We start from the raw sequence: 19747 nt of genomic DNA, 5'->3' as shown, positions 1-19747 counted from the left end.
GAAGAGAAACTGACCCAAAATTCACCCCCAAATCCATTATTACCTTAATAAAAATCACACCCTCCGCCATTAGCATCAGCTTTCCTTGCCAGGATAGTTTCGATGGGGACCAAAAATAGTAAACTATCCCTTTGCTGGACATGAAGGTGGAGCAAAGCGGAACTCCAGGAAGTCTACCTGTTGCCTTTGAAACCTCATCTCACTTAGTGAATATTCATCTCTCTTCCCGTAAAAAAAGGCTCCCAGTTTCTCCCTCCCTAGACCTTCTCTGAGTCTGCCTGCGCCCCAGCTCTCCAGGTGCGTACTCTGTGCTTTCTTTCAACTCTACAACTCTAAATAAAATTCTTAATGCTCGACATCTTTTCTGTAACCATTCTTGAATTCTTTACCGCAGTGAGATTAAGGACAGTCTCTGGTAACAGTGCCACCCAGAGGCACAATCCTTGCAAAATCTCTTGAGGAAGATTAATTGCTCATTTTACAGGTGAAGAAAGGTATGGTTAAATCCATTTCCCAAGGTCATATAAATTATAAGCTATACACATAATCATGAAACCCTGATCTGTTTTTTGCCGTTTCTGTCTGTCTTATGTTCTTAGGTGGGTAAAGCGTTTTTCATACTGCATTTGTTCACACCCTTTCTTCCACACTAAAACACAATCTAATACAATTAATAAAAAATAAAAAAATTAATTTAATGCAATTAATAAAAATTTTAAAAATATTTAAAAATATTCAAAATATAGCCTTTATCAACACTGAGATGGAGAATTTACGTACTGTATTCTGCTTTATTTTTTTACTATAAATAGCATCTAATTTCATGTGACAGTGAAAAGCATAAGATTGTCAAGGAAAGCCTGAGATTGCATTGCCTCTGGTAGTTGTATTGATAAAAACATTCTATTATAAAAAAAATCAAAATGAAGATTAAATTTTCCTATCTACTTCAGGCTGGATTCTTACTATTTTATGTGTCCTTTCAAGTCTGGAGACAGAAGATATGCATTTATTTAAATAACTGATTAAATTTTTGTAGATGTCAGCATGAGCAAAGAGAGATGCCAGACAAAGAGAGGCATTCAATGGTAGAGCTTGAAATTTCTTGTATCAATAATTTACATTCTAGGGGCTGAACTATACATCTCAATATGTTACATATTGCTGTCATTTGAGGTACTTGCAGTGAGCCCTTATTGTTCCCTCCTGGGAATGTGTAGTGGAAAAACCTAGACACTTTTGTGAAGAGAACATGGGGGTGGCATGGGAAGGAGGGGGCTGGACCTTTCAGGTCCATTCCCAATACTGCCTTTGGGGGACAGTCCTGGGAAATCTCCGTGTCTATTTAGTCCTTTGCACATACAGTGAGTGTGCAGGATGTTATAAGCTTCCTTTATTCATGGTAACATGCTTGATTAGCCTTGGATAAACAAAGACATCACAAATCATTAATCAGTACCCAGAACTATCACAAATACAAGGCTGTGAGGAACACCATCCAGAGTCCATTATTCAGCAGTGGATTATGTCATAATCAACCCTCCCTAAGTCTCTATGCAAGAGACTTAGGTGCCCTGAAAACGCTTAGTTTAAGTATCTTTATTGGCCATGAGATTTTCTCTTCTGTAAATTTTCTATTCATTTTTCTATTTATGTAGAAATTAAAACTTTTAAGTGGTTAAATCTATCATGCATTTCCTTTGTAGTTCATGTTTTTGTGTTTTGTTAAGAAAAAAATGTGCACATACACACCCAGACTATATATACATACACTGTTGCTCCAGAAGGAGAGGGTTCCCTGACTGGGGCAAGTTCCCTATGAATTTGATGAGATTGAATAAAGACCAGGGCAAGGAATTGGGGGTTTTAAAAGGGGTATCACATTTATTCCCATGGCAGTAGGTCTCAGTCTCTCCCAGCTCCAGTGCTGTTGTCTCCTGTTCCCTAATGCAGACTTAATCCTCTCCTAGCACTGGGGGATTCCCTCTGCCAGCCTCCCTCTCTCCTGGTTCTCCCCTAGGCTTCCTTTCTCCACTCCCTCCTGTTCTCATGGCTCCCACCTTCTCTGCTTGCACTGCTCTCTGCCTGCTCTCTCAGTTCTCCACTTTCCCACCCCTAGCACTGGGAGGAACACTGTGGGTGGTTCTCTATTGCGACTGGTGGACACCTGGCCAATTACGTACCAGGAACTGAGGAGAGGACAGAATGGGTGTCTCCTCTCTGCCACTTCCCTGGGCTCATACTCTCTCGACTGACCAGGTGCTCTGTCCCAGGTAAACATCCTGCCACTCTCATAAGTGTGCAAAGCAGGCTCTTATATGTATATATATATACAGTGGGTGCTATTAAGCCCAGACGGGAATCCTGGTTAGAAATTTATATTTTCTCCACACACACATATATATGTATACATAGATATATATATATATTTACATTCTGGACATAACAATAGTTTATATTTTCTTCTAGAAGGTTTAAAGTTTTGTTTTTTTCCACAGGTATTTAATTCATATAGAATCACATTTTCTGTGTATGAAGTAGGCATATAATTTAACTTTTCCTCCTCCATTTGGAGAGCCACTGTTTACTATCAATAATTAAAAAGTTCACTCTTTTTACCTGGATCTGTAATGCCACTTATGTTGCATACCAGCTATGCATGTCTAAATCTATCTGTTCTGGGTTCTGGTCTATCAATCTATTTGTCTACCCAGGTGCAAAAACGTTTTGGCTATTCCTGGGCCTTCATCCTTCTTTATTGATTTAGGATGAGCTTATCCTAAATCAATAGGGGGACTTTTATTGGAATAAAATTGTATTTAAAAACTCATAATTTAGGGAAACTCGACATACTTAAGATTCTCAATCTTTCAATTCATGAATGTTTACTTAGATCTTTTTTATGTCCTTTAGAAAAATTCTGTAATTTTTTTCTTAAAACCCCTAAAATGTGAAGCATATTAGCTACTTCATAGTTTTCTTTGCTACTGTGAATAGGATATTTAAGATATTTACATTTTGATTGTCAGTGGTGGACAAACACACTATTGGTTTATGCATATTGATCCTATGTTGAAGAAATATTGTTGAACCATCTTTTTAATTCCAGTAGTTTGCCAGATTTTCTTAAATTTTATACAAAGACAACCATAACTTCTGTGAATAATGAAAATTTGTTATTTCTTGTGTAACCCTTATATCTCTTACTTATTTTCTTGCCTTATTACTCTGGCTAGGACCTCTAGCATAATGCTTAATGGTAGTGATGGTGGGGTCATCTCCTCTTTGTTCTTATTTTAAAGAGAAGACTTCTAGTGTTCCATAATTAAGAACGATGTTTGACAGGGTTTTTTACTGGCATACTTCTACAGGCACACCTTGTTTTTATTGTGCTTCAATTTATTGTGCTTTTCAGATACTGCTTTTTTTTACAGGTTGAAGGTTTGGGGCAATCCTGTGTCAAGCAAGTCTACTGATGCCATTTTCCAATAGCATTTGCTCACTTTGTGTCTCTGTGTCGCATTTTGGTAATTTTCACAATATTTCAAACTTTTTCATTATTCTTACATTTGGTATGGTAATCTGTGATCAGTGATCTTTGATATTACTGTAATTGTTTTGGGGTGCTACAAACCATGGCCATATAAGATGGTGAACTTATTCAATGAATTTGTGTGTTCTGACTGCTCCACTGACCAGGTGTTTCCTGTCTCTCTCTCTGTCTCTCCTCAGGATTCCCTATTCTCTAAGACATAACAATATTGAAATTAGGCCAATTAATAACTTTACAATGGCCTCTAAGTGTTCAAGTGAAAGGAAGAGTCACATGTTTCTCACTTTAAATCAAAAGCTAGAAATGATTAAGCTTAGTGAGGAAGGCATGTTGCAAGCTGGGACAGGCTGAAAGGTAAGCCTCTTGCACCAATCAGTCAAGATGAGAATGCAAAGGAAAAAAGTTCTTGAAGTGAATTAATTACAAGTGCTACTCTAGTGAACACATGAATAAGAAAGCAAAACAGCCATATTGCTGATATGGAGGAAGTTTTAGTGGTCTGAGTAGAAGAACAAACCAGCCACAACATTCCCTTAAGCAAAGCCTTATCCAGAGCAAGGCCCTAACACTTCAATTCTATGAAGACCGAGAGAGGTGGGGAAGCTGCAGAAAAGCTGGAAGCTAGGAGAGCTTGGTTCATGAGGTTTAAAGAAATAATCTCTCTTCATAAAGTAAAAGCACAAGGTGAAGCAGCAAGTACTGATATATAAATTGCAGCAAGTTATCCAGAAGCTCTAAGATCATTAATGAAGGTGGATACCCTAAACAACAGAGTTTCAACATAGAAGAAACAGCCTTCTATTGGACGAAGATGCCATCTTGGATTTTCACAGCTAAAGAAGAGAAGTCAATGCCTGGCTTCAAAGCTTCAAAGGACAGGCTGACTCTCTTGTTAGGGGCTAATATAGCTGGTGACTTTCAGTGGAAGCCAATGTTCACTTACATTCTGAAAATCCAATGGCCCTTAAGATTTATGCTAAATCTACTCTTCCTGTGCTCTATAAATGGAACAATAAAACCTAGGTGACATCTGTTTATAATATGGTTTACTGAATATTTTAAGCTTACTCTTAAGACCTACTGCTCAGAAAAATAGATTCCTTTCTAAATATTACTGCTCGTTGACAATACATCTGGTCACCCAAGAGCTCTAATGGAGATGGACATGAGATGGATGCTATTTTCATGCTTCCTAATGCAACATCCATTCTGTAGCCTATGGATCAAGAAGTAATTTTGACTTTCAAGTTTTATTATTTAAGAAATACACTTTATAAGGCTGCAGCTACCATAGATAGTGATTACTCTAATGGATTCCTTTAATGGATTTGGGCAAGGTAAACTGAGAAACCTCTGTGAGGGATATACCATTCTAGATGCCATAAAGAACATTTGTGATTCATGAGAAGAGGTCGAAATATGAACATTAACAGGAATTCGGGAGAAGTTGATTTCAATCCTTATGGATGACTGGGGGTGGAGGGAGGTTCAAGACCAGTGGAAGGAGAATTGCAGATGTGGCAGAAACAGCGAGAGCACTAGACTTAGAAGTGGAACCTGAAGACATGACTGAATTGCTGCATCTCAGATAAAACTTTAATGGATGAGCAAAGAAGATTTTATAGATTCTTGATACGGAATCTATTCTTGGTCAAGATGCTGTGAAGATTGTTGAAATGACAAAGGATTTAGAATATGACTGAATTTACTTGATAAAGCAGTGGCAGGGCTTGAGAGGATTGAAATAAGCTCTGTTGTGGGCAAGACGCTATCAAACAGCAGCATGTGCTACAGAGAAATCATTCATGAAAGGAAGAGTCAATCAGTGAGGCAAACTTCATTGTTAGTTTAAGAAATTGGCAGTCACCCCAGCCTTCGGCAGCTACCACCTTGGTCATTCAGCAGCCATCATTATCTAGGCAAGAGCCTCCACCGGCAGAAAGACGAAAGGTGAACTTGCTGAAAGTTCAGATGATAGTTATTATTTTTTAGCAATATTTTTAAATTAAGGAATGTACATTGTTTTTTAAGACAGAATGATATTGCACCTTTAATAGACTATAGTACAGTGTAAACATAACTTTTATATGCACTGGGAAGCCAAAAAATTCATTTGATTCTCTTTCTTGCAATATTTGATGTATTGTGTGGTCTGAAACCGAACCACAGTATTTCCAAGGTATGCTTGCAACGAGTTAAGGAAGTTCTCCTGTACTCCAAGGTTTCTGAATTTTTGAATTGTTAAAAATCATTGAATGCTTTTCTCTGTGGCTGTAAGAACAAACACTGGCTTTTCAACTAGAATGTACTATCTGGTAAGTTCAGTTCTAGGCAGATACATATAATCAAGGCTCTTTGTAGGAGAAGAGATTTGAAGAGAGGAAGCTGAAATTTCCATCTCCATATCCACTGAACTTGAAGACCTCCTCTGGTTACCCACTACCTCTCCAGAAGTCCTTCCCGTGTTCTGTAGCTCAGGGAGTTGGAGAGATTTCACTGAATCTATGTTGAATCAGAATCCTGTAGTGCCTCCTACTGGTACTGTATAACCTGGAGTTAAAAAGGGTCTGTCTAATCTCCTGGATAGCCCTTGAGACATGGCCGGGGACCTGTTTTTGGTACTATCATGGTCCCGGGTGTTCCTTTCTGAATGCCACCGAGTTGCTGACAGCCTTGCTTTGAATGTGGTGTCCAGAGATGAAATCACTGTAGGTCTGAATCTAATACTGTTAGATTGAGGAGAACACTCCTTCCCGTAACATAGATCTTTTATCTTTTACAGCCTAAGATTCCATTAGCTTTTTCACAGTAGTAGTGCCCAATGACCTTGCCACTTAAACAAATCCCTTGTGCCTTTCCTCAATACAGCTTCTGGCTTATGATCTCTCTGTGCGGTTGGGTGTTTAGAATCAAGGCTAGATCCTCACACAGACCTTTGTTACACTGCATCATATTAGATTCAACCTTTTAAAATCTTCTGGATCTATATTCTGTTATCCAGCTACACAATGCCCCACACAGCTCTGTGTCCTTCACAAATTAGCTAAACTCGTATCCTCATCTGAGCCATTACTGAGAGTGTCAAACAGGACAGGGCTGATGCTAAAGCCCTGAGGCTCACCAGTTGTGGTGCTAGTAGGATGGCCTAGTCATGTGTGACAAGCAAACAGAAACTTGGAAATGGAGATTGGGTAAAAAATATAGACTGGAGATTAAGATTTGGGAGTCACTGAGATTTGGGAGTCAATGAGCTAAAAAATGGAAATGGATAATCTAGAGAAGAGAGATAATAGAAGACAAAGGCCAGAAATTTGGAAGGGGAAGGGGAGCTAGAGAAGGCAGAGAAGGGGGAATCAAAGATATAGGATGGGAATGAGAGAGTCCAGGGTTGTGGCAGCCAAGAGACGAGACATCGGTAAGGAGAAGGGTCAGGTGGGGCTGCAGAGATGGCCTGAGAAAAAGCCGTGTGTGTGTGTGTGTGTGTGTGTGTGTGTGTGTGTGTGTGTGTGTGTCTGGGAGATGGTGGAAGGATTAGAAGCAAGATTCAATCCCAGTCCAACTCCAAATGGTGGTATTGGTAATGCTTTTTTTTTTTAAAGCCAAATGATGAGTAAACAGGTGTTTATCATATAATTATTTACACTTTTTTGAATGCAGGGAATATTCATAATAAGTTTTTTCCCAAAAAGAGTGATTGGGTAGTATGGAAATGTGGGGAATAGATTTTTTAAAAATGAAATTGTAGTGGTGAAAAGGCAAGAAAAAGAGTGAAAGCTCACAATGTACCAAGGTGGATATCATGGTCGTATTTATAGGATGATGGGAAGATGCCTGTGGAGAGAAAGGGCTTCACTATGGGGTAAAAGAAAGTAATTGATAGACTCGAAATTCTGGAGGGCATAAGGGGAGAGGAGTAAGACCTCAGGCACAATAGCTAAAATGTGTGATAAAGAAATGAGATAATACAGGCAAAGCTCTTGGCATACAGCAAAATCACAATAATGCTGGCCGGCTGAATGGATTAGAAAAATGTGATATATACATACAGTGGATTATTAGTCAGTCTTAAAAAGGGGTAAATTATGACACATGCCACAACATGGATGAACCTTGACGACATCACACTCAGTGGAATAAGCCAGTCTTAAAAGGACAAATACTGTGTGGCTCCACTTGTACGAGCTACTGACAGAAGTCAACTCATAGAGACAGAAAGCAGAAAGGTGGTTCCCAGGGGCTGTGTGTGGGGGTATGAGGAGTTATTAAAAAGAAAAACTCAGGATGAAGATTAGACTCTGGGGCAGAAAAAAGACAAAGAAGAGAGAAGAGAAGTGAATGAAAATAAAGCAAAGGTTTGGGGTGGGCAAGAAGAAACCTGAAGTTGTCGCCCGATGAGCCCCATCCTGGCAGAGGGACTAGCGGGGCCCCTGCGGGTTGGGGTGTGCCACATGTTTGGCAAGAGGCAGCGGTTTTGAGCTACATCCAAAAGGGAGGCGTTAGGGACCAACGGGAAGGAGTGCCAGGGGTAAGCAGTGCTCAGCAGAATCAGTCGCATGGAGGTGCAGTGGAGGCAGCACCACGTTGGGGGGCTTTCACCAGCTCTGCTTGGCTATGGAGGAACAGAGGCGGAGAAAGCAGATAAGGTGCTGGTGGTGATCCTGGACTGAGGCGTCTCAGGTCTGGAGGAAGCAGCTTGAGGTGCTGACAAAGTCGGAGCTGGGCAGGGCAAGACACACTCTGCCTGTTCGGGATAGGGTCTCCGGAGGTTGCTTTGGGGGGCAAATCATGAGGATGCAGGGAGACCTGGCACTTACAGGTTGCTGTAAGATCTGAGCCTGCCCTGGCCCCAAAGACTGTAACTGAGCCCCTAGGGCTGGTCTGCCTCTAGGGAGCCCCCAGCAATGGGGGGACACCTGTAATGAAACAGGTGCAGAGGAAAATTCTTACACATTGATTGGCTTATGAAAGAAATCTGCAATACTAGCTTTCAGGGCAAGTCAAAAGGGTCTTCAAGATAGTTGTGTACAATTTTCATATGGACAATGAGATATTATGGTTTGTATTCAGTCTTCATAGCAGGAAGTAGCCTGGGACACAGTTAGAATTTACCAACTTACTTTAACTAGACTTTAACTGCCATAGAAGCTGCTATGTAGTAACGACTGCAAATCACATGCCCTATTTCTCTCCTGTAAAACCGTCAGCCAAAAACCTCCCTGCTGCTCTCCTGCATAGTTTTGCTCGTTATTAGGGATTACATTGAGGGGGCCAGATTGGGGAACACAGTAAATTTTACCAGCATTCGGGAAGGAGGAATTTAACACGTTGAAAGGTGTTAAAAAATTATAAATCTCCAGGTTGCATGACCAAGAGGATTCAGTTCCAAATATACTGCCTCCAGGAATGGTTTTGCTTAGAAGAGCCAAACTGGCAGTTATTCTGACAGCACAATAATGTAAGGGAGTTGGAAACTATTGCTCCTGGGAGGGTTTTAGAAAGGCAAGCCAGGCAGCTAACTGGCCTCAAGATTGGCCAAGGTAGTCAGGGGTTCTGAGTCCCACTTCTGGACCTTCTATGTGACTGAATGTCATAGTAATTCAAAGCCTCTTAAGGCACACATTTATTCATCTTGCATTCCGAGGCTGGCATATATATGCGTGCTTCATGGAATTAAGATAGAGTGAGTCACCAGTGAAATAGAAATTAGGTGGCCCCATGGTAGGATGAAATATTTACATTTGAGAGCATCACCTCCTGGTTTCTGCCTTACTAGAGAAAGGAGAACTGCCATGACAGTTGGAACAGTGTTTAAGAAGAGCCTGTGTGCTGGAAGCAGCCTGCTGGGAGTAAATCCCTGCTGCATTGCTGAATAGGCCCTCTGAACTGTGGTGTCCTCATCTGTACAATGGGGACAATACACTCGTACCTCCTTCATAGATTATTGTGACAACGAAATGAGATAATACAGGCGAGGTCCCTGGCATACAGCAAAAGCACAATGCAAGGGAGTTTCTTAGCTGTTAATATTACCTTTTCCCAGAGTCCTCTCAAAGGCTCACTTCTCACCCTCTCTTGCAGTCTGAGGTTTTTCTAAGTGTACCGTGTATGCAGGGTGCCACTGCTCGTAGAGAAGCCATGGGGATTGGGTAATCTGCAGAAACTAGTTCAGTGTTCAGGCCACCACACAGCCTCAGTACGTGCCTAATTTGCTCTCAGTCTCTGGGATTACAAAACATACAAGTTAGTTTTACTAAGCAACTGATTTAAAGATTTGCATGTGGGCCATAGAATGGTTGGATTCTGAAAATACAATAAATCACTGAAATTAATGAAAGCTTCTGGAGGTCACTGGTTCTCAAACTTCACCAGATAATTGCCTTCTGGTTAACTCAAAAATTTACGAAGACTCAGGATCTGCAGATCTGAGAAGAGTGCCTTTGTATTTGAAACCAATCCCTCAGGTGGCTCTGAGACAACACTCCAGGGTGGCCATAGGGCCTCTGTTGAGAAACTCTATGGGTGACTTAAAAAAATGTGGCAGGTGCTCATCTAAAGGAAAAAAAATCTCTTTGTTCTTTTACTTTCAGGTTCCTTCTTTTATCTCCAGTGGGTAAAAGAATAATAGCATTGAGATTACCTTCACTGGTTGGGCAGGGAGGATCTGGGCCCATGCAAGTCTTGGTGCTGGACAATCACTGGCAGGCTGAAAGGATTCGGCATGAAGATCTTGAGCTATTTGGATGCACTATGTGCCTGAAAACCATCCCAAAGGGCTATACCTTGGGATTGTTATGCTAGGAACCTGTTTCTCAGTCTGATATTTCAGGACTGCATTTTCTCTTTCAGGATTGTAGGAAAAGAAATTTTCTGAAATGCCATTATACATAATCCAAAATCCAAGACAATGTAATGTGAACTGCAAGTATATGACCAGCAGCCATTCTCCAAGTCCAAGAATGCGTCCAGATCAGCACTGAAAGTATGTTCCTGGGAAATAACTGCTAGGCCCATCATTCTGTTGGGGAGATGTTTCTGTGTCTTTCTATGGTTTTTCTAAGGAATTAAACTCCCTAGACTCAGCATTTCACCTCCAGTTGAGGCCCTCAGTCTGCTCCATCATGACACATGGTGCTCTGTGGCATCTTTCCCTGCTTCTCCACTAATCTGTTGTTGTAAATGTTGCCTTGAAAGGGTCTTAAGATTCAATTATTAATCAGAACCAATTTAACAGGCTGTTGATGCCAGGAATGAAATTCTTTCAATTTGCAAAGCTGGGATAAGCTGATTGAGGAGAATGGTACTATTTCACAGTAAATACATTAAGCTTCCCATGCCTGCCTAAAGAGCTTACTGAGGTTCACAGGAGTGCAGAGAAAGGTGTGTTTGGGTGGGTATGTTATGAGGAACTTAAAAACCATTGCAGCCTCAGTTTAGATAAAGTTTTCTTAACCTGGAAGGAAGGGCAAGTTGCTATAAACCTCATTTAAAATGCAGCCCCACAAACATTATTGAGACAAATGTGCTACAGAAATGATATATTCTGCACTTAAATCTGCTTTATACCCTTTGTTCATACTAAAGCTATGAGAAGCTACAAGCTTACTAATGATCTTTTGAGGCGCCAGACTTCAGACAGGAGGGTAATAAGTGACCTAAATCATTTTCAATATACTGGAAGTACAATCTGTGTTGAGTGTGAGAAGCTACATCATTGAGGGTCACTCATAATTCATGAACTGACCTCACCACAGACCTCTCACATTGCCCTGTGCATACCTGCGAGGTCACCTAGACATGTGATGGGTGCTCTTCTAAATGCAAGAATCTCATTTAAAAAAAAACTTTCAGGTTTCTTTTTTTCTCATGTCGATGAATGACTACTAGGTTGAAATTACACCCAGTTCTAGACTAGGACTCCCCCATCCTCACCCCAGGATTAGAATTTCACCTCTAACATTGTGTAAGAATTGAGTTGATCATCTCCAAGTCAGGGACACTATAAGGTGCAGGCAGAATCAGCTACATAATTAGTAGGCACAGTGCTAGATGAAAATTCATAAAGCAGAAGAAAATGCCATTAAAGGTATTCAAATACAAAGCTTTTTCCTTGTCTCCTGAGGCCTCTTTCTCACCTTGTCATGTATTTATTGGTTTTATTCTTATTTTCCTTTTTTCATTGTGGTAAAATACACATAATATACAGTTTGCCACCTTAGCCTTTTTTACAGTTACATATTACATGTACACCTTGTGCATTTTTAAGTATATAGTTCAATGGTATGAAATACATTCACATCATTGTGCGATCACCACCAGTCATAGTTTTTTAATTTGCTGCTTCATGTCATTCTAAGTAAATAAAGCTAAAATGTAAAATTATTAGCATGAATTTTGTGGTTCATTTTCACACTGTGCAATGCCAGCTTTAAATGCAAGTACCGGAGCATTTAACTCATTTGGCCAATCATTGAAATCACATGCTTTGTATTTTGTCCTTGAAGGATGCCGTGAGCTGGCCAGAGGAGACAAACACAGATTGAGGAAGGTTCGGAAGGGAAAGAGAGGTCCTCAGTCACAGAGAGGGCTCAAGGTTTCTGGCTGGGAGCATTGCCCTGGCACGGGGCTACTTCAGGAGCCCCCACCCTGGGTGCCACTCAGGCCTGAGGGCTGGTATCTGTGACCCACAGCAGTTGGGTGGCCCCCAGGGTATCGTACCCTCTGCACTAGGAAACTGAATCAGGGATGGGCCACGGGTTCACCCCTCATCAGGCTCTGGCATCCTGTCTGACTGTCCACCAGACATGTTGCAGCTCTGCCAGTCCTGGGTGGCTGGCCACTGCTGAGCCCTGCCCCAAGATGCTGCAGGATGGGTGCACCCAAGCATGACCTCTGCTGGAGAAAAGGACAAGGGAGAAGAAAGGAAGTCAGTGCCTCCCTCCAGTCCCCAACTCCCCACAACATTCTTCCTGATAGAGGGACATCTGGGAGAATGGATCTGTTTTCCGGACAGAGGCCCTCTCCCCTCTCTGCTACAGCTCTACTTTCCTCATTTCTCCCTCCTCCCCTTCCTGCCAACTCAGGGCTGTCCTGGCACTTTGCCTGGACCCCACTGCTGGGGGCAGCAGACTGCACTCCTTCCGGACTCAGTTAAAACTCAACACTGTTGTGGTTTCTTTGGATTTCCTTTGCTGCTCATCCCCTTTTTGCTTCCCTTCTGTCCCCCTCTGCCTGAGGGAGGGGAGATGGGAGACCTGTTTTTAAATTATGCTTTCTGGTGCATTAAAGTTGCAGGACGCCTGTGGTGAGGCTCTTTAAGTTCCTGGTGTGGGGGTGCTGTGCCTGCTGTTCAGGATTGGGGGAGGCCCTAAAAGAAGAAAGGAGAGAGAGGAAGGGACAAAGCTGGAGAAAGTCACAGAAGCACAGAAAATATGGGAAAGAGAGTATGGGAACAGGTAAGGGGAAGATGGGCAGCTGTAGGGAAGGAAGGGAGCCTGCTCTGCGCACATGGCTGGAGGAAGAGAGACCTGACCCGGGGAAGCTGCTGGCCCACGCAGAGGGCTCTGCGCACGCTGGTCTGCACGCGGCTGGGAATCCCGGGTGGTGGCAGGGGTATCAGCACCAAGTCTCCTCCTGTGCTCCATCACAGCCTTGAACATGTGACTCTGCATGTTAGTCTTCTCAGAGCACATCCAGGTGAATTAGTGCCCTGAGAAGTGGTGGGTGTTCTGGAGAGCACTGGGCTGGGGGTTGGGGATGGGGGTTTGAATGGAACAGAAAAAGAACAATGGCAAGTCTCTTCAGGCGCTCCCATCAGGACTCAAGAGTGGTGCTGAGGAGAGCTGGGGCTTTTCATGTACAAGAATCTTCACAAAAATGAACTCTTCTTTTCTAGGGTGATCAATACAGAGACCATACAGCCAGGCGTACTCATAACCTCCAGTTCTGAAAACACATTCCTCCTAGCAGTATCATAATGAACTACCCTCTTGGGTCCTTTTGAGGGAGCACTGCTAAAATCCTAACCGCTGGAGAAGGGAGAAGAAAGGGCGACTTGCGTATGGACTCCCTGCCGAGATGACATGAAGTTTCCTGGTGAGCCTGGCACACGCATGCCACAGTCCAGACTCACAAGAAGCCATAGTCTTCCTGTTCTTTCTGTTCCCCTTGTAATTAGTATCTCTTTCTGAAGGAAGATCCCACTTCTGGATTATGATACAGACTTCACTGACATTTTCCTCACAGTGGCAGCAAAAACTAATTTGCTAGGGAGACAATATGGCCCCTTTCAAAGTCCTGGAGTACTGTTATATTTATTGAGATCTCTTTCCTGGCTGGTGAGACATGAGAACAATCTTCAGCTCCAGTTCAAGAGAGCAAGCCAAACTGTGCTAGCAAAGACAGCCCTTCTCTTCCTAGAGCAGAATTTCCCCAAATGGTGGTCTGTGGGTCGTTGACACTAGAATTACATGGAATGTTGGTTAAAAAAATCAGATTTCTGCATCCCCACTGAGGAACTACTAAATCTCTGTGGATAAGGGGTCAGGACCTAGATTTTAAATAAGCTGAGAGTTTGTAATCATATATATATACTGACATTTGTGACTCAATGCTTGGGGCAGTGGTTCTCAAACTTGAGTGAGCCTCAGAATCACCTGAAAGCCTTGTAAAATACAGATGGCCGGGCCCTGCTTGCAGAGGTTCTGATTCACTAGGTTTTGGGGTGGGGCCTGAGAAGCTGCATTTCTAATACGCTCCTGCATGATACAAAATGCTGCTAGTGTGGGGACCCACACTTTGAGAACCACTGGGTTAGAACAATTAAAACAATTTATATTTGTATCAATCAGGTGTAACCTACTTACTGCTCTCGGGAGGCCCTGGGCATCAGCATGGAAGGCAGTGATGGAGGACTTGTTTCTGTCCCTCTGGGAGCTGAACGTCTGGGTGAGCAGCACAGGGCCACCTGGCCTCCCAGCCAGGGCCCGCGGGGGCAAACATGGGTTGGTGTGTGTCTGTCAGATAAGCAGGCCTCGGGGGACAGGCTCTTCAGACTCTCAGGAGCTCAGTTTGGTTTCAGTGATGCTGAAATGGGGTTGTAGGTCTGTTCTAGGGTGAGACATGAAGGACTGGCCAAATCTAGCCAATAGAGCCCAGAACTAAGCTGGAATAACCAGAAACACAAAAGGCAGCAGAGTTCTCATCACCATTTCAGACAGTTGGCATGGTCACATGGCAACAAGCCACCAGGCCTCCTGGCTGAGAGATCAGGGGTCTCAGGCCACAGATGTTCCCTTTCTTCCACCTAGAAAGTGTTTCAGGCTGAGGCCTCTACAGACCGTTGTGGTGGTGTGGTTCAGCGGCTGCCCACAGGGCCTTCAGGTCCCCAGACGCCTGCAGTTACCAATATGGCCACTAGAGGTCTCAGCAGGATAATGATTATCCGAGGATGCAGCACAAAGGACTTGGAAGTAGCCTGGAGTGCCTCCCACAACATCCGCTGGGCCCTCCAGCAAAGGGAAAAGTAAGGTGAGGAGACCACGGTTTCTGCCTGCTTGTCTAGTATCCTCAACGTTACAACTGGCCTGCCTGGCTGCTGAAGGAAGCCACTTTCCTCTTCAAACAGTGATGTAGTGAGCACGGGAGAAGGAAGACACACAGACAATGATGGCTGCCAAGAAGGGGCCTGCAGGCCCTTACCACAATTTCCAACAGTTTCTCCCTCCAAAGGACATGGTGGATTGACATTTTTCAATCTTACGGGAAGTGCCATGCAAATGCAGCTTTAAGAGTCCCCTCACCCAAACCTTCCAGCCAAATTTCCTGCTCCACAGCCCTTATTCCACCAAAATTCTGGAACTGAAATTCTGTCCCACTAATATGTTCTAAGGTCATGCCTTCTTTGCAGTGTTACATTTCATCCAGAGCATTAGAACCTAAAAGTGAACAGGCTATTACCCACCTCTGTGATCTGCCCCACCCCACCATATCCTGCCCTGCTCTTCCCACCCAACTTTGAATCAGTATCAGATACAAGGAAGAGGGCTGCAGACCAGATGGGCTATTTTGGAAAAAGCTGTATGCTAAGCCAAACTTGCTATGTGGAAACCAAAATGGGTCAAACTGTTAAACCAAGTGGTATTTGTTGTTTTATAAAAAAGATTCATCATAAAAATGCCACAGATTTACAATAGAAAAAGAAAGCTCTGTTAAAATGACATTACATATTTGGTTAACATTGGTATGGTATTTCTATAATTTTATGTAAATAAAGGGTGTATCTCAAAACTTTGCTGGAAGCTGGCATGTGTGGGTCTTTTCTCTGGCCTTTTGGCTTTCAATTTATTTTTGGACTGCCTCAGACTTTTCTGGTCCTATAAACTCAGTAAGCAGTACATGGAAAGGAGAAAATGTGTAACCTTTCACATACTGGGTCTGGTGTTCTGGGAAGGAAAGCAGTAGATACCAACCAGATAAACCCAAACTGGAGAACTCAGCCTGTCTGAGATGACCATTCCTGGAGCTCACCACGTCCACATCAGTTTCACAGTTCCGTGTAAAGGAGGCAGTTTACTCACTTCTCATCCGCACCTTCTCCCTCCCTCCCTTGTCCTTCTTCAGTTAGTAATGCAGACTCATAGGGCTCTTATTTGTATAGCTGTCTCTGTTTACACGGCCTGATTGTAACATTACTCATAATCCTAGAGTGGGAAATGAACACTGCTGGGAGGAAACTGCATGAAAAACAGCCTGAGGGTAGGAACAAACTTAGCATCAAGTATGAAATCAGTTGTTCTCAAACTTGTTTTACAGAGGAGGATCCCAAGGTCCAGAAGCCGCAGTAACTTTCCCAAGCTCAACTGGATGTTTAGCAGCAGAGCCAGGACTGGGACCTGTGGTTCTTTTTGGGATGTAGGCCCCTTCACTTTCATTCACTTTTTTTTTTATTCACTTTTAAGAAGTATTAAAAAAAAAAAGTTGTGTATGAGGTTCTTTCTCAGAGAGAAATGAGCTGCAACACGCACTGATAAGACACTCCGCTAGAAAGAGGGGACTGAGTTTTAATCCAGGCTTTGCCCCAACTTGGACAAGTTACTTTCCCTTTCGAGGCCTCAGTCATTTTCTGGGAATTAATGGGTTTGGAGCAAGGGACCCAACCCCTCCAGAATTCTGTGTGTGTCTAAATGCCAGGTTGGGGTCTCAACTCGGAGGGGCTAAGAAGTGCTCACTCACATCTCACGGGAGCCCCTTCCACTTAAAAATCTTGTTATCTCTAACAAACTTGGAACGTTGCCTCCTAATTCCCATTCAATACACACGTGACACGTGAGTGCAAATGAGAACCAGAGGCAGTTCCAACCCCAAAAAGGCGGTCAGGTGGGGAAGGCTGTGCAGCAAGGCAGGATCTTTCTGTAAATGTTCCAGGTACACTCTTTGGCACAGATTCCTCCTCCTCAGTTTGTTTATTCTGTAAATCTAATTGCTTACATATTGATTTACTTGAAGTGGAAATATAGTTTATGTAGATTCAAGGAACATCAAAAGGGATTGTGTGTGGGTGTGTGTGTATACCATGAGGGGGCCAATACCACCCACACTTAGCTTAAAAACCATTATCCATCCTCCTTCATAGGCACAGGCTTGTTCAGTATATGTATGCGTGTCCATCACATACATATGTACAGAGAGAAAATAATAAATAAGATTACCACTTTTCTCCATGGCTCATTTTAGTCCTGTTCCACGGCACCATGGTCTTTCTTTTCACATAGCCCCCACTTCTACAGAAACGCACAGAGCAAACCTCTGTTCAGGCTGATGGCCCCAGAACACTGCAGAGCAATAGCAAAGGCGTGCCCTTGGTGCCCAAGCCCGCATGGAGAAACCCACACGTTCGCACACTGTGAAGTAGTATGTTGCAGTGAGAACGTGGATACATGCCTGGAGTCCTAACAGCTGATCACCGGAGGACTCACTGTCAGAGACAATAACGCGTTCCCCAGGGGTCCCGCTCCTACCCAGGGAGCTGCCAGGCGGAGAGCAGCAAGGGCTCTGGCCCTTAGGCATGTGCCAGCGATTGTGGGAGAGCGCAAAGACAAAATCAGGAGCAGAGACACCAGCTCTGTGCCTTAAAAGGCACAGTTCATGCGGCCCAAGCGCCAGTCGGCGGAAGCGGGAATCCCCCACGAAAACATGCAGGCAGGTAGGCAGAAGCAGGAAGCGCAGCCGGACCCGCGGGAGCCATGCTCACACTTACGCGGTGTGGTCTCACACTACCTTAGTTTGCTTTACGCATTGCCATCATCTGAGAGTTTGGGAGGGAAAAACAGAATGGTTAAAGGTAAAATAAATGAAGAGGTTGCACTTTATTTTTAAAGGTTAAAAACAACAGTCTCATTCCCGACCATCTCGTGGCTCTTGTGCAGACAGACACGCGTGGTGATTGACCCACAGTGATGAAAACACGGTTCTGAGACCACTACAGCTTCAGATCTCGGTTCTGCCACTTGCTAGGTATGTGACTGTGGGCTGTGCCTCAGTTTCCTCATCCGTGAAATGGGCCTGATGGTAGCACTTACCTCATACGATTGTGGTGAGGATGGGGTGAATTATATGCGTGAAGTACTTGGAATAATCCCACTCAACATTAAGCATTATCGAAATATTAGATATTGTTGTTATTTTTATCTTTGGCTTCCTCAGGCAATACCACCCAGACTAGGGATCAAAAATTTACAGAAAGCCAAGGACTCAGAGAGAATTTTAGATGCTCAATAGGAATAATAATAGAAGAAATCAAAACATTCAGGAGAAAAAGGCATAGTTAGAAATGCCTGGATTGAGTGATTGTTTTGTGTGTTGCTATAATTCTTTGAGGACATCATTTCAAATTTCAAAGAAATTCCAGGTAGCTTTTAAAGAAAGATAAATGAAAATCAATTGCACACACATGATCAATTAGAACACTGAGGCCTGGCTCATGGTGGACAATTCTATGCACACATCATCAAGTATACCCTTTGATTGATGGCGTCCTACCAAAAAAACCCTTTTTAAATTGAAGTATAGTTTATATGCATTATTGTATTGGTTTCAGGTGTACAACATAGTGATTCAACAGTAACACACATTATCAGATGCTCACCGTAATATGTGTGGCTGCCGTCACTGTACAAAGGTATTATAATATTGACTATATTGCTTCATGACTTATTTTATAATTGGATGTTTGTCCCTCTTTATCTCCTTTACCTGTTTCACTCATACCCTTTCCCCATGGCAACCACCAGTTTGTTCTCCATGTTTATGAGTCTATTTCTGTTTTGTTTGTCCATTTGTTTTATTTTTTTTTTTAGTTCCACATATAGTGAACTCATATGGTGTTCGCCTTTGTCTGTCTTATTTCACTTAGCATAATATCCTCTAGGTCCATACATCTTGTCACAAATGTAAGATATTATTCTTTTTTATGGCTAATATCCCATTGTATATATGTACCACTTTTTCTCTATTCATTCATCTATTAATGGACATTTAGGTTGCTTCCATATCTTGGCTATTGTAAATAATGCTGCAATAAACATAGGGGTGCATATGTCTTTTTGAATTACTGATTTTTTTTCTTCAGCTATTACCTTTTGGAATTATGGCATCTTGTGTTAAAAATCCTTTTTTTAAATTGAAGTATAGTTAATATGCAACGTATTAGTTTCAGGTGTATAACATAGTAATTCAACAGTTATATACATCACAAAATGCTCACCACAATAAGTGTAGTTACCAACTGTCACCATACAAAGGTATTACAATATTATTGACTGTACTGCCTATTAATATTGACTACATTAATTATATCAATTCATATTGTATCAATTCATTATATCAATATTGACTATATTAATTCCAGAAGTGGAATTAACTGGGTCATGTTATTTCTATTTTTAATTTTTTGAGGAGCCTCCATACTGCTTTCCATAGTGGCTGCACCAATTTGCAATGTCACCAGCAGTGCACAAGAGTCCCTTTTCTCCACATCCTCACTGACACTTGTTATTTCTTATCTTTATGATACTATCTCTTCTGTTTGGTATGAGATTATAGTTCATTGTGGGTTTGATGTGCATTTCCCTGATGATTAGTGATGTTGAGTACCTTTTCAATGTGCTTGCTGGCCATCTGTATGTCTTCTTTGGAAAA

General features: G+C 42.5%; 1 protein-coding gene across 3 annotated transcripts in view; it reads right to left on the bottom strand.

Annotated features, from left to right (window-relative positions):
• The window catches only part of LHFPL3 (LHFPL tetraspan subfamily member 3), a 577619-nt gene that overhangs the window by 37147 nt on the left and 520725 nt on the right, over positions 1-19747 (bottom strand). Inside the window, exon 3 of one of the 3 annotated variants that reach the window (XM_073238984.1) lies at positions 17808-17855. The exons of 1 other annotated variant lie outside the window; for it this stretch is intronic. In XM_073238984.1, coding sequence (XP_073095085.1) covers positions 17839-17855 — 17 coding nt within the window. In that variant the 3' untranslated portion in view covers positions 17808-17838. The remainder of the gene's footprint in view (positions 1-17807; positions 17856-19747) is intronic. One more of the 3 variants, XM_073238983.1, reaches the window with a different exon arrangement.

The sequence above is a fragment of the Manis javanica genome, chromosome 6 (genome assembly GCF_040802235.1).
Source record: "Manis javanica isolate MJ-LG chromosome 6, MJ_LKY, whole genome shotgun sequence".
NCBI lineage: Eukaryota > Metazoa > Chordata > Mammalia > Pholidota > Manidae > Manis > Manis javanica.
Note: the sequence above shows the minus strand (reverse complement) of the source record. Positions and strands in the feature narration are given on the sequence as shown.